The sequence below is a fragment of the Plecotus auritus genome, assembly GCF_963455305.1.
Source record: "Plecotus auritus genome assembly, chromosome: 11".
NCBI classification, from domain to species: Eukaryota; Metazoa; Chordata; class Mammalia; order Chiroptera; family Vespertilionidae; genus Plecotus; species Plecotus auritus.
The window spans coordinates 410,546-429,460 of NC_137777.1; the positions used below are offsets into that span (position 1 = coordinate 410,546).

An 18,915-nucleotide genomic window follows, 5' to 3' on the forward strand; every position below is an offset into this window, starting at 1 on the left:
ATAACAGGAACACGGAACTATCCAACAGGGTAAGACAGCAATGTCTGACATCCAATAGAAACTACCAACCAGCCGAAGCCGGTGTGGCTCAGTGGATGGAGCGTCGGCCTGCGGACTGAAGGGTCCCGGGTTCGATTCTGGTCAAGGGCATGTACCTGGGTTGCGGGCACATCCCCAGTGGGGAGTGTGCAGGAGGCAGCTGATGGATGTTTCTCTCTCATCAATGTTTCTAACTCTCTATCCCTCTCCCTTCCTCTCTGTAAGAAATCAATAAAATATATTTAAAAAAAAAAAAAAACTACCAAGAATTCAAAGAAGCAAATATGCATACAACCCGTAATGAGGGTGAACCAATCGATGCAAACTGACTGGAAATGATGCAGAGGAAAAAATCAGTAGACAAGAACATGTAGACAGTTACTATAACTGTATTTCATACATTCAAGAAACCGTGGGCAACCTGGCCAGGCAGGTTGCTTAGAGCATCCTCCCGATATTCCAAGATGGAGGGTTCAATCCCTGGTCAGGGCACATACAAGAATCAACCGATGAATGCATAAATAAGTGGAACAACAAATCGATGCCTCCCTCCCTCTCTCTCTCTCTCTCCCCCTCTCCCTGCCTCTCTCTCTCAAAAAGAAATGAATGAAATAAAAAACTTTAAAAAGAGTTTTTAAAAAAAGAAGTCATAGACAAGTCTGAATATGTTAACATGAAGTTAAAGTGGAAGGATGGAAAATAAAAATGAAGCTGATACTGGACATAAGAAAACTGGAGTGTCTACATTAATATCAGGCCAAGTAGATTTCAGAGACATACAACCCGAAACATGTATGCATCGAATAATAGAGCTTCAAGATACACAGAGCCAAAACTAATAAAAATGCAAGGAGAAATACACAAATCCAAATTATAGTAGAGGTTCCAACACTCCTCTCTTGATAAGGAAGAAATAACACCAACGCTACACGAATTCTTCCAGGAAAATGAAAAGTAAGGGAATACTTCCCAATTGACTGAGGCCAGCATTAGTTTGATAACAACACCAGACAAGAATAACAAAGAAAACATAATAATTAAAACTATAGACCAACATCCTTCATAGATACAAATGCAAAAATTCTGAACAATATTTTATCAAATCATATCCAACAACACGTAAAAAAGGATAATATATCATGACTAAATAGGGTTTATCCTATGAATACAAGGTCAGCTCAGTATTCTTATGTGCACCCAATGTAATTCACAGTAACAGACCAAACGCGAAAAATACGGACAGTCCCTGACTTACGATGCTTCAACTTACAATTGTCCAGTTTTGCAAGGGTGCAAAAGCAACCGTATTCAGTAGAAACTGTCCTTAGACTTTAACTTTGATATGTTTTCTCAGGCTAGTGGTACGCCGTACTGGGCAGGGGCAGAGAGCATAGGTCCTGGGCAGCCACGGGCACACCAGGGTGAACAACCAACACTCTACAGTGTAGCCTTCCATGCATTTTAAATACACGTTTTTATTGATTTTAGAGAGAGGCCGGTGGTCTGCAGGATGCCGCTGCAGCCGGAGCGGAAAACACCAGAACTCTGGGGATGACAGCACCGCGGGCCCTGCTCTCCACTGACAGACCCGTGAGCACGCCGAGGCACACACGCCAGTGCTGACGCCGACAGCCCGCCAGCACCTCCAGGCACCAGCACCTGCCGTATGCATGGCTGAGTGGGCCTGGGGAACACAGTTAGTTAGCGGCTACTCAGTGGTGGGGCAGGACTCAACCAGGACCGGCTCCCACCGGCTCCACCCCATGGCCAGGTCATGGGGCAGGCCTTCCCTCCCTGCAGCAGACACAGGAGTCAGGAACCAGCTTCTTCCACGCTCAGGCACGCCTCCAACCGCCTTTAGCCAACGCCCCGTGCACCGTCTCGGCATATTCCCACAGCCCCCGCCCCCCCCCCCCCATGCGGCACAGGCTCACAGGCCCAGGGCCCCCGGCGCTGGGACTGCGGCCACAGCGCAGAGGCAGCCGTGAGTCCATCTGGAGGGCTGGTGTGCTGGGGAGCCTGGGAAGTCAGGACCCAGTTCTGGGTCAAGGGGATGCCCCCCCACAGCAGGCCCTCCTGACTTCCCCTCCCGGTGGAGCTGGAGACGCAGTCAACTCCCAGAATCACCAGCAAGAACCTGGGCTGTGGTGGCTCAGGGCTCGCAGGCGCCCCCCACCCCCAACACTGCTGCTCCACACAAGCCATCCGTCAACCCCCAAGCCAGGACCCTGCAGTTCTGTGAAGAAAGCACATTGCTCATAGCGTCCAGCGGCCACAATCCCCTGAGCACAGAAGCCACAGGGCCTTCCTGGAGCCCCGACATGGCGGGGTCCCGCCAAGCTGGTGCAGGGGCCGCGGAGCACCCACAGGCAGCAGCCCCACCGCTCACCTGGGCCTCAGGGACCGGGTCTCCTGCTTCCAGGCACCGGGGTCAGCCCTGATGGGAGCACGCCTGGGCCCCTCGGGCTCCACCTCGGGGTCCCCCTTGGACACTGACACCCCCAAAAGCCCGCACACAAGACACCATCCCAGGGCAGGGCCATCAGAGACGGGCTGGGGCACTGCCGTCCACTCGCAGACACACGCCTGCCCCGTGCAGCGCCAGGCAGCCCCGCCAGGCACACGCATGTGCTCTGCATCTCACACATGAGCACCCACACTGGACACCCACAGAGACCCCGCGAGGACGGGGTGCCGGGAAGCCCAGGCAGCTCCGTTCAGGTCACTGGGCTCCGACACCAACGCGAGGCCCACACACCTGCCTGTTCCCTGGCGGGGGGGGGGGGGGGGGGGGGGAGGGGCGCCACGTCCAGGGCGCAGAGCGGGGACAGCGCACTCGGCCCTGTGGGTGCCCGGCAACCACCCCACCCGCGGGTCCCTGCGTGGCCCACGGGGCACCTTCCCCTGGACCCCTCGCCGCCCAAGCCCAACAGCGCCCACGGGCTCGCCCTCGCCACCTCCCCGCCTCCCCCGCCACCGCCAGCACCTCCCTCCCGTGGCCTCCTTCTCCCCCAGCACCCCGGCCAGCACCTCCTTCCAAGGCGTCCTGCCTCCAGGGCCCACCCCTCCAGGGACGCCGCACAGCTCACACCGGGCCAGGCCGCTCCCGGGACCCCCCTGCGCCCTCTGCCCCCCACCTGCCCCCTGCCCCCACCTCCTTCCTACTCCCCACCCCCGCTGGTGAAGGGGAACTTCTGCGAGGCTGCAGGTGGGACTCCCTGCCCCCCCAGAACCCTCTCCCTAGGCCTCCCGCTGCGGGAACCAGAACTCCAATCCCGGCCGGGATCCCAGAACCCCAATCCCGGCCGGGGGCCCCGGAACCCCAATCCCGGCCGGGGGCCCCGGAACCCCAATCCCGGCCGGGGACCCCAGAACCCCAATCCCGGCCGGGGGCCCCAGAACCCCAATCCCGGCCGGGGACCCCGGAACCCCAATCTCGGCCGGGGACCCCGGAACCCCAATCCCGGCCGGGGGCCCCGGAACCCCAATCCCGGCCGGGGGCCCGGACGGCGCTGGCCCAGCACCGCAAGCGCTCGCCTGGTGCGGTCTGGCTCCCCGCCTGCCCGCGGCCGGCCCTGACCCGCAGCCCTCGTGACCCGCCGAACACCTGCCTCTCGGCCTCGCTTCCCTTCGTGTCACAGGGAGAAGGATACAGGGCTCCGCGCTTTGGGGCTCTGGCGGTTTGGGCTCAGCTTCACACACAGAGGGCCCCCCATGTGCCCTTGGGGGAGCAGGGACGTGGACCCCAGGCCCCGGGGAGGTGACAGGCGCTAGGACTGGGGCCCTCGTGCCCTCCGCGCAGGGGACGTGCACCGCACCGGCGTGAGGAAGCGGCCGGGAGGAAGCAGGCGGGAGGAAGCGCCCCGAGCCTCTCTTCCGGGTGGTGACGCGGCCACCTGGCCCCGCGGGGACCTGGCGCACCTGAGCCCGGAGGGGGGGCGGGCTCGGTCCCGCAAACCCGGTACCTCCCCGCGCTCCCTGGTGACCTTGGCAGGCGCCTCCCTGACCCGGCCTCCAGCGCGACCCGGACGAGGCGGAACCCCCAGCTCTCGGGCCCAGGCTTCCCCGAGGGGCGTCTCCCCGAGCGAGGTCCGAGGGCCCCGGCCCCCGCCCGCCGTTTACCTCAGGAGCTGCGGCCGCCGTGGCCGGGGTGCAGCCCTCCCGCCCTGCCGCGCGAGAGTGGGCGGGGCTTCGTGTTGATTCCGCCCCCGGCCGCTCTCCGCCAACCGAGGCCCGGCGCGCGGCGTCCCGGGCCCGCCCCCATGCGATCTCAGCGCTCATTGGTCGGAGGCGCGTCCCTCTCGCTCTCTACACCCCGCCCACCGAGCCCCAGCGAGCGGCTGTGCGCAAACTCCGCCCCGCGCGCGGCCCCGCCCCGGGCGGCCCTAGGCCTCCGCTCCCGACTGTTGGGCTCCAGCGCAGGTTCGGGCCGGCACTGCGCAGGCGCGGGTTTCCTCCGTGCGGGACGCGGACACCTTGCTCACTCTTCCCTGTCCCCCTCGGACACTTACACCCCCATGATCCCCCCTCACAAGACACCGTCCCGCACAGCAGGGAACCCATCAGAGACGCGGGCTCGGCGCGTGATTGCGCCCGAAGCCGGTCCACTCGCAAACACCTGACCCAGTACACATGCCAGGTGGCCCCGACCTGGGCACTGGGCTCTGCATCCCACACGTGAGCGCGCACCCTGAACACCCACAAACCAACACGCACCGGAGATCCCGAGGCCACCGACCTCTCCTCCAACAGGTACTGGGTGTACCGGTTAATAGTGCGGATTAACCATCCACCGGTTAATAATGCGGATTTTGCAATCGAAGAAAACACGATCATTTCAAGAGAAACATCAAAAGGGCATCATTCAAAGCAACGTCCATCGCTAGCTGCACATTTCCCCCATCTTTCAGGTAATTTGTGGGTACCGTCCCAATAGGACTTGTCTTGTTTTGAGGCAGACCATTCAGAGATCCAATTTTCCACTTCTTCGTACGTTTTGAAGGGCTGCTCAGAAAGTGTGTGTACCATCGATCGGAACAAGTGGTCATCTGAAGGAGCAAGGTCTGGTGAATACAGTGGGTGGGTTCATACTTCCCAGGCAAGATCTTTTAACGTGTCTTTCACTGGTTTTGAAGTGTGTGATGGTGCATCATCGTGAAGCAAAATTACTTTGCCGTGTCTTCTGGCCCATTCTGGTCGTTTTATGATCAAAGCGTGGTTCACATTGATTATTTGTTGTCGGTAGCGATCAGTATTAACGGTTTCACCTGGTTTTAGAAGCTCATGATACACCACACCTTCCTGATCCCACCAAACGCAGAGCATTGTCTTCTTTCCGAAGCGATTTGGCCTTGCAGTCGATGTTGATGGTTGACCTGGATCAACCTATGATTTTGTGCGTTTGGGATTCTCCAAATAAATCCATTTTCATCGCCAACCACAGTTTAATGCAAAAAAAGACTTGCTTTTGTGCTGTTGAAGCAATATTTTACTGATGACTTTTCGGTTTTCCATTTGTCTTTCGTTCAGTTGATGTGGCACCCATTTTCCTTCCTTTAAAATCTTTCCCATTGCTTGTAAACGATCGGAAATTGTTTGCTGGGGACCCTTTCCCCCTCCCTACGTGGGAGTACATTCTGTGGGCCTCTTTCCCTCTCCCCATGTGGTCGTCTGTACTTCTTCTTCAATAAATCTCCACCTTTGCTATACCAAAAATAAAAAAAATAAAAATTGTTTCCTAAGCAACGTGTAATCTTTCTGCAAGTTGTTTTTGAGTTTGACACGCATCTTCATCCAATAATGCTTGTCATTGTTGGTCTTCAAACTTTTTTCGGTTGACCTGGACGTTCTTTGTCTTTCACATCGAAATGGTTTAAAGTATTTAAACCAGCATTCACAAGTACCTTAGGATGGAGCATGTTCACCATAAGCTTCCCGAACTATACGATAGCTTTTAGCAGCACTTTTCTTCAAAATACGGTAATGAATTAAAACTGCCCACAAATGCTCTTTTTTTGGCACGAAATTCGACCAATATCTATGATGTTAACACCTTCAGGAAATTTGACATATGAAGTTTAGAAGCTTGTTGTCAATGCAACAAAATAGCATACATATCAAATCGCATATATATCAACATATGTGTAACTCCATCTATTGGAAAGAATTCGCATTGTCAACCGGTACACCTAGCACACACATGCACACACACACACACACACACACACACACACACACACACACGAGGCCAGCAGACCGACCCCGGAAATGAAGACCCCGGAAATGAAGACTAGCAGTTCTCTTCCTTCAGGGCCTTGGGTCTGGAGAGGCAGACAAGACAATACACAAGTAAAGACCCAGAAGACACACGATGTGCTAGAAGGGGGCGGGGCTCCCGCCTGGGAGAGGGGCCCGCGTTCTGGGCGGAGACACTGGCACCTGCAGAGCCCCCGAGGCTGAAATCGCTTGGATGTGTTCACAAACCAAAATAAAGGAGGGAGTGACATTCTAGCAGCTCAGGAAGTGAGCAGCGCGTTTGGAGAAGGAAGTGGTCAGCGGCAGGACATCCAGGGTGCAACAAGTGTCTGCAGAGAGCTGTGGGCGAGGGGACAAGGTGGCAAAGTGGGGCTCCCATATGAGGGCAGGTGGCAGCTTAACAGTGAGGGGAGGCGCATTCTTCCACAAAGAGGACTTCAGGCTGTTTCTTTTCTTTCTTTTTCTTCTTTAATATATTTTTTTATTGATTTCAGAGAAAGAGGGAGAGGGAGAGAGAAACATGGATGATGAGAGAGAATCACTGATTGGTTGCATGCAACCCAGGCATATGCTCTGACCGGGAATTGAACCGTGATTTCCTGGTTCATAGGTCGATGCTCAACCACTGAGCCACGCCAGCCAGGCCAGCCTGTTTCTTTTGTAGGGACGGAACAGAACACGGATGGCTGAGTGAGATGCTGACAGATGGGGCTGGCACCTCAGAATGAGCCCCAACCCCAACCCCAACCCCAACTGGCTGGAGGGGAGAGGTCAAATAGGACATGTGGAAGTTGCCAGGGAGGGGGATAGGAGGCTTCTCCCAAGCTCACAGCTGGACGGCCCGCTCTCCTGCAGAAGCCCTGCCCATGCTCCCCGTGGCCGGTGCCCGGCCTGCCCTCCTGGCCCCACCCCCTCCCCAACTCAGCCAGACTTCAGTCCCCAAGCACACACACTGCCCAACACTAGCACAGCTGTCATCTAACTTCTATTAAATTGCTAAGCCCATCTCCCTTCCACTCCATCAGCTCTACGACAGGCCCATATCTGCTCTTTGCTTCCAAGAGCTCAGCACCACGTCCAGCCTGTGTTGGGTGCTCAGTGCACGTCCCGGGAATGGAGGGGTGACCTAGGGTGCAGAGCAAGAGGAGGGTAAGACGGACTTTACAGAAGGAGGGTGGCTGAGGCTGGGGACCGACTGGCTGGCCTCCAGTGTGTCCTGGGCCCTGGTGGGAGCAGAAGGTGAGAGGGATGTGGGCAGTAGCACAGCCACCCTTGGCCCGAACCCCATGTCTTTCCCTTGTGCTGCTCTAGCTCTAGACAGGGCCCTTCTCCAGACCTTCCAACACCTGAGTAGCAACCCCATCTTAAATCCCCCCCTGACCCGGCCGGTATGCTTCACCTGAGCATCAACCCATGAACCAGGAGGTCAGGGTTCGATTCGTGGTCAGGGCATATGCCGGGTTGTGGGCTCCATCCCCAGGACAGGGCGTGCAGGAGGCAGCCAATCAACGGTCCTCTCATCATTGATGTTTCTCTCTCTCCCTCTCCCTTTCTCCCTGAAAAACAAACAAAAAAAAAAACCCCAAAAAAACATGTTAGCCCTCTGCTTGGAATACTGGAGTGGCTGTTCTTTTCCTCACCTCCAGTCAGCCACAAACCAGCTAGTTTATCCACATTGGCTATATTCTAGGCCAGTGGTCGGCAAACCGCGGCTCGCGAGCCACATGCGGCTCGTGAGCCGCGGTTTGCCGCTCTGTTGACTAATGAGTTTGCCGACCGCTGTTCTAGGCACTTTGCCGGACACAGGCTGCGGGTGAGCGAGGGAATCGCAAACACAAGCCTTGCTCCCAAACAGCTCCCAGTCCAACAGGCAGGAAAAAAGGAGCCTCGGCCTCCCAGGCGGAGCATTCCCAGGCCTTCCCTGCAGCGGGCACGCCCCCCCTACCAGGAGTCCCAGTGGGGGGACAAGTCAGGCCCACAGACACCCAGCCTCCACCACGCCCCAGGCTGCCCTGTGGGACACTCCCAGAGCAGCGGCCTCCGTCCGAGCCATCCAGTTCATGGCAGAGAGACTGCGTATTGGGGCCTCAGTCCTGTCACCTGTAAAATGGGCATTACCTGGTTATGCTCCGATTTTAGATCCTGAATGTGCACTGCCTGCCTCCTGGGACAGGCACATCAGGTGTGGTCTGTGGGAGGTGGGAGGTGGGAGGCGCACCTGCTACGGCCGCTTCCCACAGCACCTGGCATGCAGTAGGCTCTCAATCAATGTCACCTGCTACTCCCTTTGCTCACAGAAGACTCTCCAGGGCAGGAGAAGGCGGGGTCATGTTGGCTGCTCTCTCCGGAAGCTGCGGGGATTGGGGTGGGCCCTGGGGGCCACACTTCCTTGGGGGCCGTGTCCTTGAGTCTGCAGAGAGCTCTGGGGGCCGTTTGCCCGGGCGGGAGAAGCTTCCGGGCCTCAGCAGAGGAAGGCCAGTGCTCCCCTCCCCCTGGCTGCCAGCTTGGGACCCTCCCAAAGCACAAGGGGTGCAGTTAAGATAGCTGCTGGAAAGTGTTGTCCTTTCCCCACAGAGGGGGGGGCCCCTAAGCAGGACAGGGCTGGTTTCAGCAAGATGCTCTCGACAGGCAGGTTCTGGGGACAGAAGGGCACCCCTTTGAGGGCACAATGCAGGTGCAGTTCTAGAACCTTTCATTCTAGAACCTGCCCTTCTTTCCCAGAGCTGGCCCTCCCCACAGCCGTCCCCACAGCCTCAGTCCCCGCCCTGAGCTCTCAGCCCTGGCCACTCCCCCTGCCTCTGCCCCAGTCCCAGCAAAGCTTCCCAAAGCCGCGAGGGGGTGCAGGTCCTGCCTGGCCTCCTGCGGCCCTGTCACCCCAGTTCCTCAGACACAAGTCAGGCCTCTGCCAAGCCCTCCTCCTTCCCCTCCCAAGAGCTGGACAGCCCCAGCTCCGTCCACAGCGCCCTGCCCTCCATGAAGGGTAACGGCAGGCGGAAGCCGGACCAGCGAACCTTCATGGCCCAGGTGCGTGAGTGCAGGGACAAGGGCTACCTGCTCTCGTCCAAGAAGATCGGCTCCGGGGCCTTCTCCAGAGTCTACCTGGCCTACGCCACGCAGGAGCGCATGCAGCACAACCCCAGGCTGGCCTCCGACCTGCGGGGCAAGCGCCACAGCATGGTAAGGCAGCTGCCTCCTCCCGGGCCCAGGACTCGGGGTGTCCTCCAACCCAGCCCTAGTGGGCCCCATCCTAACCCTTCTCGGGCACCTCCCAGCCGCTCTGGCGTTCTCCCAATCAATCCCACATCCTCCCTGGAGGCCAAGGCTCCCACAGGCTGACCACTTGGAGTTCTTGGATCCCTGAGGAAGTGCCCCGGACAGGAGGGAGAAAAAGGTCAGCGCTGTCTCCCAGGACTCTACTTACTTCCCCCCACCCCACACCAATGTCAGCACTGTGTCTGCCCTGTCACACCCTGCCCTGGGGGCTGTGGTCCGCCCACAGCCACTCCCACCCACCCTGCAGGTGGCCATCAAGATCATCTCTACTGCCGAGGCCCCTGTGGAGTTCGCCCAAAAGTTCCTGCCCCGAGAGATCTCCTCCCTCAATGCCACCTACAAGCACTTGAATGTGGTAGGCAGAAACCTCCAGATGTCTGACCCCATCCTGCCCACCCCCCTGCGCCAGCTCTCACCATGCCGGCCGCCCACCCAGGCCTGCCTCCTTCCCCATGCTGACAGCCCAATCTAGGGCACCGGACAGTCCCTTCCTGGGGTGCTAGCAGGCGGCTGGGGTCCTGCAGGTGCAGCTGTACGAGACCTACCACAACAGCCAGCGTGCCTACTTGGTCCTGGAGCTGGCGGGCCGCGGCGACCTGCTGGAGCACATCAACATGGTGTCGGATCACCGCCGCTGCCCAGGGCTGGAGGAGAAGGAGGCCCACAGGCTGTTCTGGCAGCTGGTCAGCGCCGTGGCCCACTGCCACAGCTCGGGTGTCGTGCACCGGTGAGGGTGCCCGCCCTAGCCCACCCCTGCCTGCACAGAGAGGCAGCCCGCCTGAGCCCCGGCCCAGCCCCACCTGCGCTTCCCCACGCAGGGACCTGAAGTGTGAGAACATCCTGCTGGATGACCAAGGCTTCCTGAAGCTGACAGGTGAGCCCCAGCCCAGCTCCCACCTGGCCGGGGCCGGTGCTGACTCCTGACACACACTCACCTCACCTGCAGGAGGCCCCCAGCCTCCACACTGGAGCAGTCCAGACTGGCTTGACCTTGCACCCTCCCCCCAGGAGGCCGGCCCCCACCTTGCCTACAGCCACCCTGCAGTCACCCCCACCCCCCATGCCCACCACACAGCCCTCCCTGCAGCGCCCCCTCCCTCACCCCCTTCCCCGTTGCCCCGCCCCCGGCCCCCTGCACAGACTTCGGCTTCGCCAACCAGTCGGCGCTCAAGAACGCGCTGCTGAGCACCTTCTGCGGCTCCGTGGCCTACACGGCGCCCGAGATCCTCATGAGCAAGAAGTACAACGGGGAGCGGGCGGACATGTGGAGCCTGTGAGTGTCCCCCGCGGGCACCCCGGCGGGCCAGGACCCGGGACGGGGTGGGGGGCGGGCCCAAAGAGCCCCCGCCCCCAGAGGTGTCATCCTCTATGCCATGGTGACCGGAAAGCTGCCCTTCAAGGAGCGCCGGCCGCACCGCATGCTGCTCCTGATGCGCCGGGGCCCCGCCTTCCCACCCGGCCTGTCCGCAGGTGAGCCCGCCGCCCTGGGTCCCGCCCCAGTCCCAGCGGGAGACCTGGGCCAGAGGGGCCATTCTGCGCCAGGAAGAGGGTAACAGGGGAGAGACTCACCGGGCACCCCCTCACCCCAAACTGGAAGCCGAGGGCAGGCTGCCTGGCTCTGTGCCTGTCTCCCCATCAGTGACGGGCCGGGGGGGGGGGGAAGGGGGCTTCAGTTGACACCTCCGAGCTGCCCTGTTGGCGGGGGATGAGCACCAGCTGGGCGGGGGAGGCGAGAGGGCAGCGGCGACGGGGCAGGCGCTGCAGCCGTGAGCCCTCGCCCTCAGAGTGCCAGGACCTGATCCGCGCGCTGCTCCAGCTGCGCCCATGCGCGCGCCCGGACCTGCAGCAGGTGGCCGCTCACCGCTGGATGCTGCCCGCCCCGCCCGCGCTCTTCCGCGCGGTGCTCGGTGCTGCGCCAGGTGGGCGGTGCCGGGGGGGCGGGCGGGCGGGAGGGCTGGCTACCCTTCAGCGCCCAGCCTGACCCCGCAATGCGTCCCCCGGCAGAGAATCCGGCGGATCCTAGAGAGGACTCCGACCCCACCAGGCCGCTCCTGCAGTTGCGTCGCCCCCAGCAGCAGGGGACCCCCAAGAGCGCCTCTGGCCCAGCGCCCCCGCCTTCGGGGGCCCGCCCTAGCCGAGGGGCGTGCTCTGTCCCTGCTGGGCTGGGGCTCCAGAGCATGGCGAAGGCCAGCCCCGGGGTGGGCGTCTCCAGGCGGCCCCCTTCGCTGTGCCCCCCGAGCGCCCTCAGGAGCGCGCTGGGGCACCACCTGGTCAGCTGAGGGCAGTGGGTGGACAGGGTGGAGGCCAGATAAACCGTTTCTTCTGTGGAGCCGAGGTGTGAACCAGCGGCCTGGGGGAACTGGCGAGCCTCCTTAACTAGGGAGAAGTCTACACGCCCACATGCCAGAGCTTTAACTGGGGGAGGGGGAGGGGGGGACCACGCGATGGGGAGGCACCATGCACCCGTGAGCACTGGCCTTCAGGGGCTGGCACGGGTGGAGCAGACCTGCGGCTTCGGGAACAGCAGGGGACAGAGGACAGGAGGGGTGGCAGTGCTGGGGACCCCTGGGGAGCCTTGCTGGGCTACAGCACCAGGGCGCCCGGGCCTGGAGGGCAGTACTTGGGTGCTATGCAAAGGGTGGCACTAAATGTGGTGAGAGGCCCAGGAAGGGAATATATAGAGGGGTGAGGGCCCCACTGACAGCCCACCAGGGACAGCCCATGTGACTACTTGGAGGATGCAAAGTAGGGGGACCACCCATGGGGAGGAGGGGGGAACTAGATCTTGCGCTGGTGGGGAGCTGCGGGAAGAACGGGGTCTGGGTCAAGTGGAAAGCTGGAGAGGATGAAGGGGAGGCAGCACCCCGCTAGTGCTCCAAGGACAGGCTGGGGGGGGGGGCAGGGTGCAGCTGACATCCGGAAGATGGTGCAGCTCTAAGAGAGCCCAGGGACAGGCTGCAGGGGGTGAAGGTCTCAGGTCAGGCCATGGAGACTGAGGGTCAGCAGAGGGCCCAGGTGGAGGGACTTGCTTACACCTGCCTAGGCCTCGACCCCGGTGGAAACCCTGGGACTGGGAAGCGCCAGCTGGCCTCTCAGGTTGCAATGGCCAGGCCCACCACCACCAGGCTTGGGAGGAGGCGCATGGCTCCCGGGCCATCCCGGTGGAGGCACCTGAGAGCCATAGGACCTGGCCAGCTCCTCTGAACAAGTTGCATTTTTTAAAAAATATACATTTTTATTGATTTCATTTTTATTGATTTCAGAGAGGAAGGGAGCGGGAGCCAGAGCTAGAAACATCAGTGATGAGAGACCATCATGATTGGCTGCCTCCTGCTCGCCCCAAGCTGGGGATGGAGCCTGCAACCTGGCTCAATGTGCCCTGACCTGACCGGGAATCACACCACGACCTCCTGGTGCATAGGTCCATGCTCAAGCACTGGACCACGCTGGCCAGGCACCAGCTGCATTTTTGCTCAAGCAACAGGGCACAGGGAGGTGCCCGCAACCCTCCAACGTCTAAGGGGCATTAGCCCCAGAGCCCTCAGCAGGAACCCAGAGCTTAAGGGTAGCTCTGCTTCTCAGGAGGGCACAGCCTCCGAGCAAAGTGACCCAGAGGCCTGCAGGCAGCTGCAGGACGGCCTGATCTGGGAGGCCAGGACGGATGGGCTCCTCACGGTGGGCCTGGAGCTGGCAGTGGTCTGTGCAGGTGCCTCAGGTGGGTGCAGCCCCCTCCGCGTGCGGCTCTGGAGATAGTTCCCGCTCCTGCTGCTCCCGCTCCTGCTGCTCCCGGCGGTCCAGCTCCTGCAGCTGCCGCTCCACATCCTCAGGCACCTGCACTTCCAGCAGGTTTTCCATGCCACGCTCCGGCTCATCCCCAATGAGCACCTGCAGCAGCGGAGGCAGGCGAGCCGGCGCTGGCACACCGTGGGCACGCCCCTCCTCCCCTCCCCCCAAACGCCGCACCCACCTGGATGAGTTTCTCACAAGTCCCCCGCACATCAGACTCAGGCTCCCAGCTGTGCAGCTCCCGGAGAATCAGGTAAGCTCCCTGGTCCCTCACCTGCTGCCGACCAGGTGCTGTGGCCGTCAGCTGAGAGAGAGCAGACATTAGCCAGGGGTCAGCGTACATGTTGGGGGGCGGGGTTCCTGCAGCCGGACCCCTGCTCACCAGCATGATGGCCTCAATGAGCATCTTCCGGATGTCAGCGTCAGGCTCCCGCTGCTTGTCCGGCGGCAGGTACTGCAGGTCCACGGGCAGTCCTAGGGGTGAAGGTGCGAGTCCCTGGGTCCCTGTGCTGGGCCACCAGGCCAGACCCCACCTTTGTCAGCCCCATCTGTGCTCAGCCACTCGCGCTGGGTTTCAGAAGGGGCCCTGATTGGGACAATTCCTCCCCCTCCCACTACTGTCCTCCCCTCCTGCCAAGCCACTCACGCTCCATCTCCTCCTCAGAGAAGTCCTCAGGCCCAGCCAGGGGCAGTAGCAAGAAGGGGAGAATGTCCACCTCGGGCCCCAGCAACCATTCGTGGTGTCCTGGAGGGGGTAAGAGACAGGGATGGGGCCCACTCCAGTCTAGAATTCAGTCTCCCCCCTCCATTGCCTCCCACCGCAATGCCCCCGCCCCCCCGCCGCCGCCACCACTCACGGTGCTCGAAGCAGCAGTTTCGCAGCGTCCCCACGACCCCGCCCCTGCGCACTGTGGAGTCTGGGTACTGGGTGAGGGGCAGCAGCCGCTGGATCACGCACCTGAAGGGAGGGGCCGCTCAGTGCTGTCCCTGCTCACTCCCCGCCTCCCCGCGGGCCTCATGGGGCTCACCTGTCCGGGTCCAGCAGGAAGGCCCTCGCCGCGGGACGCTGGCTGAGGTTGGAGAGCACTGGCCCCAGGTAATGCAGGGGCGCGCGGGCGTTGTAGCCGGGCGTGCACAGCGCGCGCACCAGCCGCTCCAGGCCGGCCTCCCCGGGCTCCGCGGCCGTCAGCGCCTCCATCAGCGAGGCGCACGGCGCCGGCTCGCGGCTGAGGTTGGCCAGCACGGCGGCCGCCTCCTCCGCCCAGGGCCACTGCGGGTCCAACGCGCGGCCGAGCAAGCGGGCGGGCAGCCCGGGCGCAGCCGCCAGCAGCGACTCGTGGAGGCTGGGGTCGGCGGCCAGGTTGACGAGGGCGCGGGCGGCGTCGCGGGCCGGGGCCGGGGCGGGTGCCGCCGCCAACTCCACCAGCGCCCGCAGGAGAGCCGCCTGCCCAGCCAGCAGTGTCCGGCCCGGCCCGGAGCCCGTCAGCGCCAGCACGTGCCGTGACGCCGCCTCCTGCAAGTCCGCCCGCGCGCCGGGCGCCAGGAAGGGCAGGAGCTTTGCCGCCTCCGTTTCCGCCTCCGGAGTCAGCGACCCCACGGTGCCAACGCCGCCGGCCCGCGAGACCGCGTCCGCCGCAGCTTCCCCCGAGCCTCCCCGCATCTCTCGAACTCCCGGGAAGCTCCGCCCGGGTCTGTGCGCCCCGCCCCGCCACTGGGTCCGCGGCTCCGCCCACCAGGAACACGGAAGCCATGGGGACCAATCCGAGGCCGAGGACTCTGTGGAAAGGGCGGGGCCAGCGTGTGGGGCGGGGCTACGCCGAGGCGCGGAGCATTGTGGAACTGGGTGCCGGCCGGAAGCGGCTCCCTGGGTGCGGGGGACGGGGCCTTGGGGCCCCTTCAGGCACAAACATTGGGGCCCCTCTATGGCACCTTCCCCCGGGGTGACCCGCCAGCCCCTGGTGGCTGACATCACATGCCCTCTCCCATCTTGGGCTGGGCAGAGGCCCATCCTCGCTGGAAGAGACGATCAATGGCGTTGATTTGCCGATGTCAGGCCAGCCTTGCATTCCTAGCCTAACCCCGTTTTGTTCATATATTTTCATTTTTATATATTATATATATTTATTTAAAATATTTTTATTGATTCAAGGGAGAGGGAGAGAGAAATATCAATGAGGAGAGAGAATCAGGGATGGGCTGCCTCCCGCATGCCCGCTACAGGGATGGAGCCGCATGCGCCCTTGCCTGGAATGGAACCCCAACCCTTTGGTCCTCAGGCCTACGCCCTATCCACTGCGCCCCACCCGCTAGGGGAGACGGCTCTTCTTTCCTATTATAAGGTTTCCCCCATTTATCCTTTGTCGTGGGTTATTTGTTAGGTACTTTACTTTTACATGGTTACAAGCCCCTTAAAAGACGGATGTTGCCCTAAGAGGACCTAACCGGTGTGGCTCAGTGGATAGAGCGTCAGCCTGCAGACTGAGGGGTCCCGGGTTCGACTCCCGTCAAGGGCACGTACCTTGGTTGCGGGCACATCCCCAGTAGGAGGTGTGCAGGAGGCAGCTGGTGGATGTTTCTCTCTCATCCATGTTTCTAACTCTCTATCCCTCTCTCTTCCTCTCTGTAAAAAAATCAATAAAAAAATATTTTATATATAAAAAAAGATGGACGTTATTTTTATCTACACGGAGGGCTAGGAGCAGTGACGCCCAGGAGAGCCACTCTCGGGGAACAGCACGCCCCTGACGCCTGTAGGTAATAGGCCCACGAGCTGGGATTGGCCCCGGACGCAGACCCATGAGAAGGGCACTCCACAGCCGCCATCCCAACCTAACCTGTCCCATGGAAGCTGAGGAAGAGGGTGCCCACCTCCCCAAGGAAACTCCATGCTCCCCACACACAGATCATTCTTGCCCCGTGGTCGGCAAACTGCGGCTCGCGAGCCACATGCAGCTCTTTGGCCCCTTGAGTGTGGCTCTTCCACAAAATACCATGGCCTGGGCAAGTCTATTTGGAAGAAGTGGCATTAGAAGAAGTTTAAGTTAAAAAAATTTGGCTCTCAAAAGAAATTTCAATCATTGTACTGTTGATATTTGGCTGTATTGACGAATGAGTTTGCCGACCACTGTTCTAGCCCATAAAAGCAGAAGTTTCTCGGGAAATGAAGTGGGATGTTGGGGATCACATAGGTAAATGGTGCCCTCTAGTGGGCACAAATGTGAGGTGAGACAAAAATGTGCACCTTCAGGGCCCACTTGCAGTCCAGACGTGTTTGCAGAAATCACCAGCTAAGGGAGCTTTAAATATTTCCAAGATAAATGAAAAGGTAAAATAAAATAATTTTAAAGTTAAAATTACGAGAGTTGGCCAGGCTGACGTGGCTCAGTGGTTGAGCGTCAATCCATTGTTTTATTCAGCAAATATGTCTATCTTTCCCTTCTAAGTGTTCTGGTTCCCTTCTGGCACATTTATAGTTTTATTTCCTACACTAGTGGCCCGGTGCACGAAATTCGTGCACATTAAAAGGGGATTAATTAGAGGAAATAATTTAATATTGCTATTTGCCCTTTCTCTATAATAGAAGTGTAAGAGATGAAAGAAAATTAGTAAAATGTATATGAAAACCTTCCCCCTGTCAGAGTCTGGGGCTCACCACGGGACCCAGAGTCAAGTCCCCGCCCATCCACATGCGCCTCAAAATCGCGTGAGACCCAGACCTGGCCGCCCCCACCCCCCCATTAGGATAGATCCAGACCTGGCTAGTCCCACCCTTGTCAAGCCCTGCCGGGCAGGGGACGTAGCCTCAGGTCCCCTGGCCCGGTGCCAGGACGGGGGGCATGGCCTGAGGTCCCCCGTCAAGCCCCGCCAGGTGTGGGACATGGCCTGAGATCCCCTGTCAAGCCCCGCTGGCAGGGGGGTGCAGCCTCAGGTCCCCCCTGGGCGGGGGGCATGGCCTGAATTCCCCTGACCCAGCACTGGGAGTGCACCTTGAGGTCCCCTGTCAAGCCCCACCAGGCAGGGGGGTGCAGCCTCAGGTCCCCTGGCTCGGTGCTGGGGCGGGAGTGTGGCCTGAGGTCCCCCAGCCTGGTGCCGGAGTGGAGGGCGTGGCCTGAAGTCCTCTGTCAAGCCCCACCTGGTGGGGGGCGTGGCCTGAGGTCCCCAGCCCAGCACCAGGACGGGAAGCTCACCTTGAGGATACCCTGTCAAGTCCTGCCGGGTGGGGGGTGTGCCCTGAGGTCCCCTGTCAAGCCCCCACGGGGGGTGGGGGAGGGTGTAGCCTCAGGTCCCTGCTGATTGCTTGTTAAGGCTCCTTATGGGAACTTGGCCTCAGCTGTGGGTGCAGCCATCTTTGTGACGGAGTGCTGGTCAATTATCATATTCCCTCTTTGTTAGATAGGATTCCAATACTCAAATCATCTGAAAGTTCCTCCTGTCAATCACCTGAGGAAGGGGTCCAGCTTCATTTTCTATCTGCATCCCCTGTGCTGAGTGGTCCTAAGCGTTGAGAGGTACTAATTAATTTCATCCTCACAGCAGTCCGGTGAGGTGTCCCCCTTTCATAGATGGGGAAACTGAGGCTTACAGTAACTCACCTAAGATCACACAGGAAGTGGAGTAAAAATTTTTTTTCCTATTTCGACTTCTATAGGGAAATCACATTCTGGCTTTTTGTACAATTTTTTTCCATTAGGTTGTGTGATTTTTCTTGTTGTTATTGACTTGTAGAAGTTCTATGTTTTGGAGGTCATTTTTAGTTACATGTGGCCTGCCTTTTCACTCTTTTATATATATATATATATATATATATATATATATATATATATATATATATATATAATTATTGACATTTCACAGAGAGGAAGAGAGAGGGAGAAACATCAATCAGCTGCCTCCTGCATACCCCCTAGTGGGGAGGTGCCCGCAACCAAGGTACATGCCCCTGACCGGAATCAAACCCGGGACCTTTCCGTCTGTAGGCCGACGCTCTATCCACTGAGCCAAACCGGTTAGGGCTCATATGGCTGTTTTGTTTGTTTGTTTGTAGTTATTGTTAATCCTCACCTGAGAATAGCTTTTCCATTGATTTTTAGAGAGTGGAAGTGAGGGAGGGGGGAGAGAGAGAAACATTGATGTGAGAGAGACTCATTGACTGGTTGCCTACCACACAGCCCCAACCGGGGCCAGGGCTTGAACCTGAAACCCAGGTACGTGCCCTTCATGGGGAATCGAACCCTCAACCCTTCAGTGCATGGGTCAACACGCTAACCAATGAGCGACACTGGCCAGGGCTCATGTTTTTAATTTTAAAAGCTTTTGTTGCTTTTGTAATGTAAACCATGAAAACCAGTAGAAGCAGACCATCGTAGGCCCCACAAACCCCCATTTATTTATTTATTTTTTATTTTTTAAAAAATATATTTTATTGATTTTTTACAGAGAGGAAGGGAGAGGGATAGAAAGTTAGGAACATCGATGAGAGAGAAACATCCATCAGCTGCCTCCTGCACACCTCCTACCAGTGATGTGCCCGCAACCAAGGTACATGCCCTTGACCGGAATCGA

General features: G+C 59.3%; 3 protein-coding genes across 4 annotated transcripts in view; 1 reads left to right on the plus strand and 2 right to left on the minus strand.

The window, feature by feature from the left end:
* MROH1 (maestro heat like repeat family member 1) overlaps positions 1-4,245 on the minus strand; it is a 40,579-nt gene extending 36,334 nt beyond the window's left edge. The window contains exon 1 of the mRNA XM_080646787.1: positions 4,162-4,245. The gene's annotated coding sequence lies outside the window, so the exon portion shown is untranslated. The remainder of the gene's footprint in view (positions 1-4,161) is intronic.
* Positions 4,246-9,267: 5,022 nt separating this feature from the next.
* Positions 9,268-11,846, plus strand: LOC308236620 (testis-specific serine/threonine-protein kinase 5-like; the record flags this gene model as incomplete). Its single annotated transcript, XM_080646475.1, has 8 exons — positions 9,268-9,471; positions 9,815-9,922; positions 10,092-10,294; positions 10,386-10,441; positions 10,708-10,840; positions 10,922-11,037; positions 11,352-11,493; positions 11,537-11,846. 8 exons carry the CDS (start codon positions 9,268-9,270, stop codon positions 11,844-11,846), a joined length of 1,272 nt encoding a protein of 423 aa, XP_080502601.1.
* A 942-nt stretch (positions 11,847-12,788) lies between these two features.
* Positions 12,789-15,078, minus strand: HGH1 (HGH1 homolog). 2 transcript variants are annotated; one of them, XM_080647183.1, is made up of 7 exons: positions 14,382-15,078; positions 14,211-14,311; positions 14,000-14,098; positions 13,736-13,827; positions 13,535-13,657; positions 13,399-13,452; positions 12,789-13,265 (listed from the first exon to the last, which is right to left on the minus strand). In XM_080647183.1, exons 1-7 carry the CDS (start codon positions 15,011-15,013, stop codon positions 13,146-13,148), a joined length of 1,221 nt encoding a protein of 406 aa, XP_080503309.1. In that variant the 5' UTR covers positions 15,014-15,078; the 3' UTR covers positions 12,789-13,145. The 2 variants fall into 2 exon arrangements, with proteins under 2 accessions (XP_080503309.1, XP_080503308.1); XM_080647182.1 differs by having other exon boundaries at positions 12,820-13,452; positions 14,382-15,060.
* Positions 15,079-18,915: the final 3,837 nt, after the last annotated feature.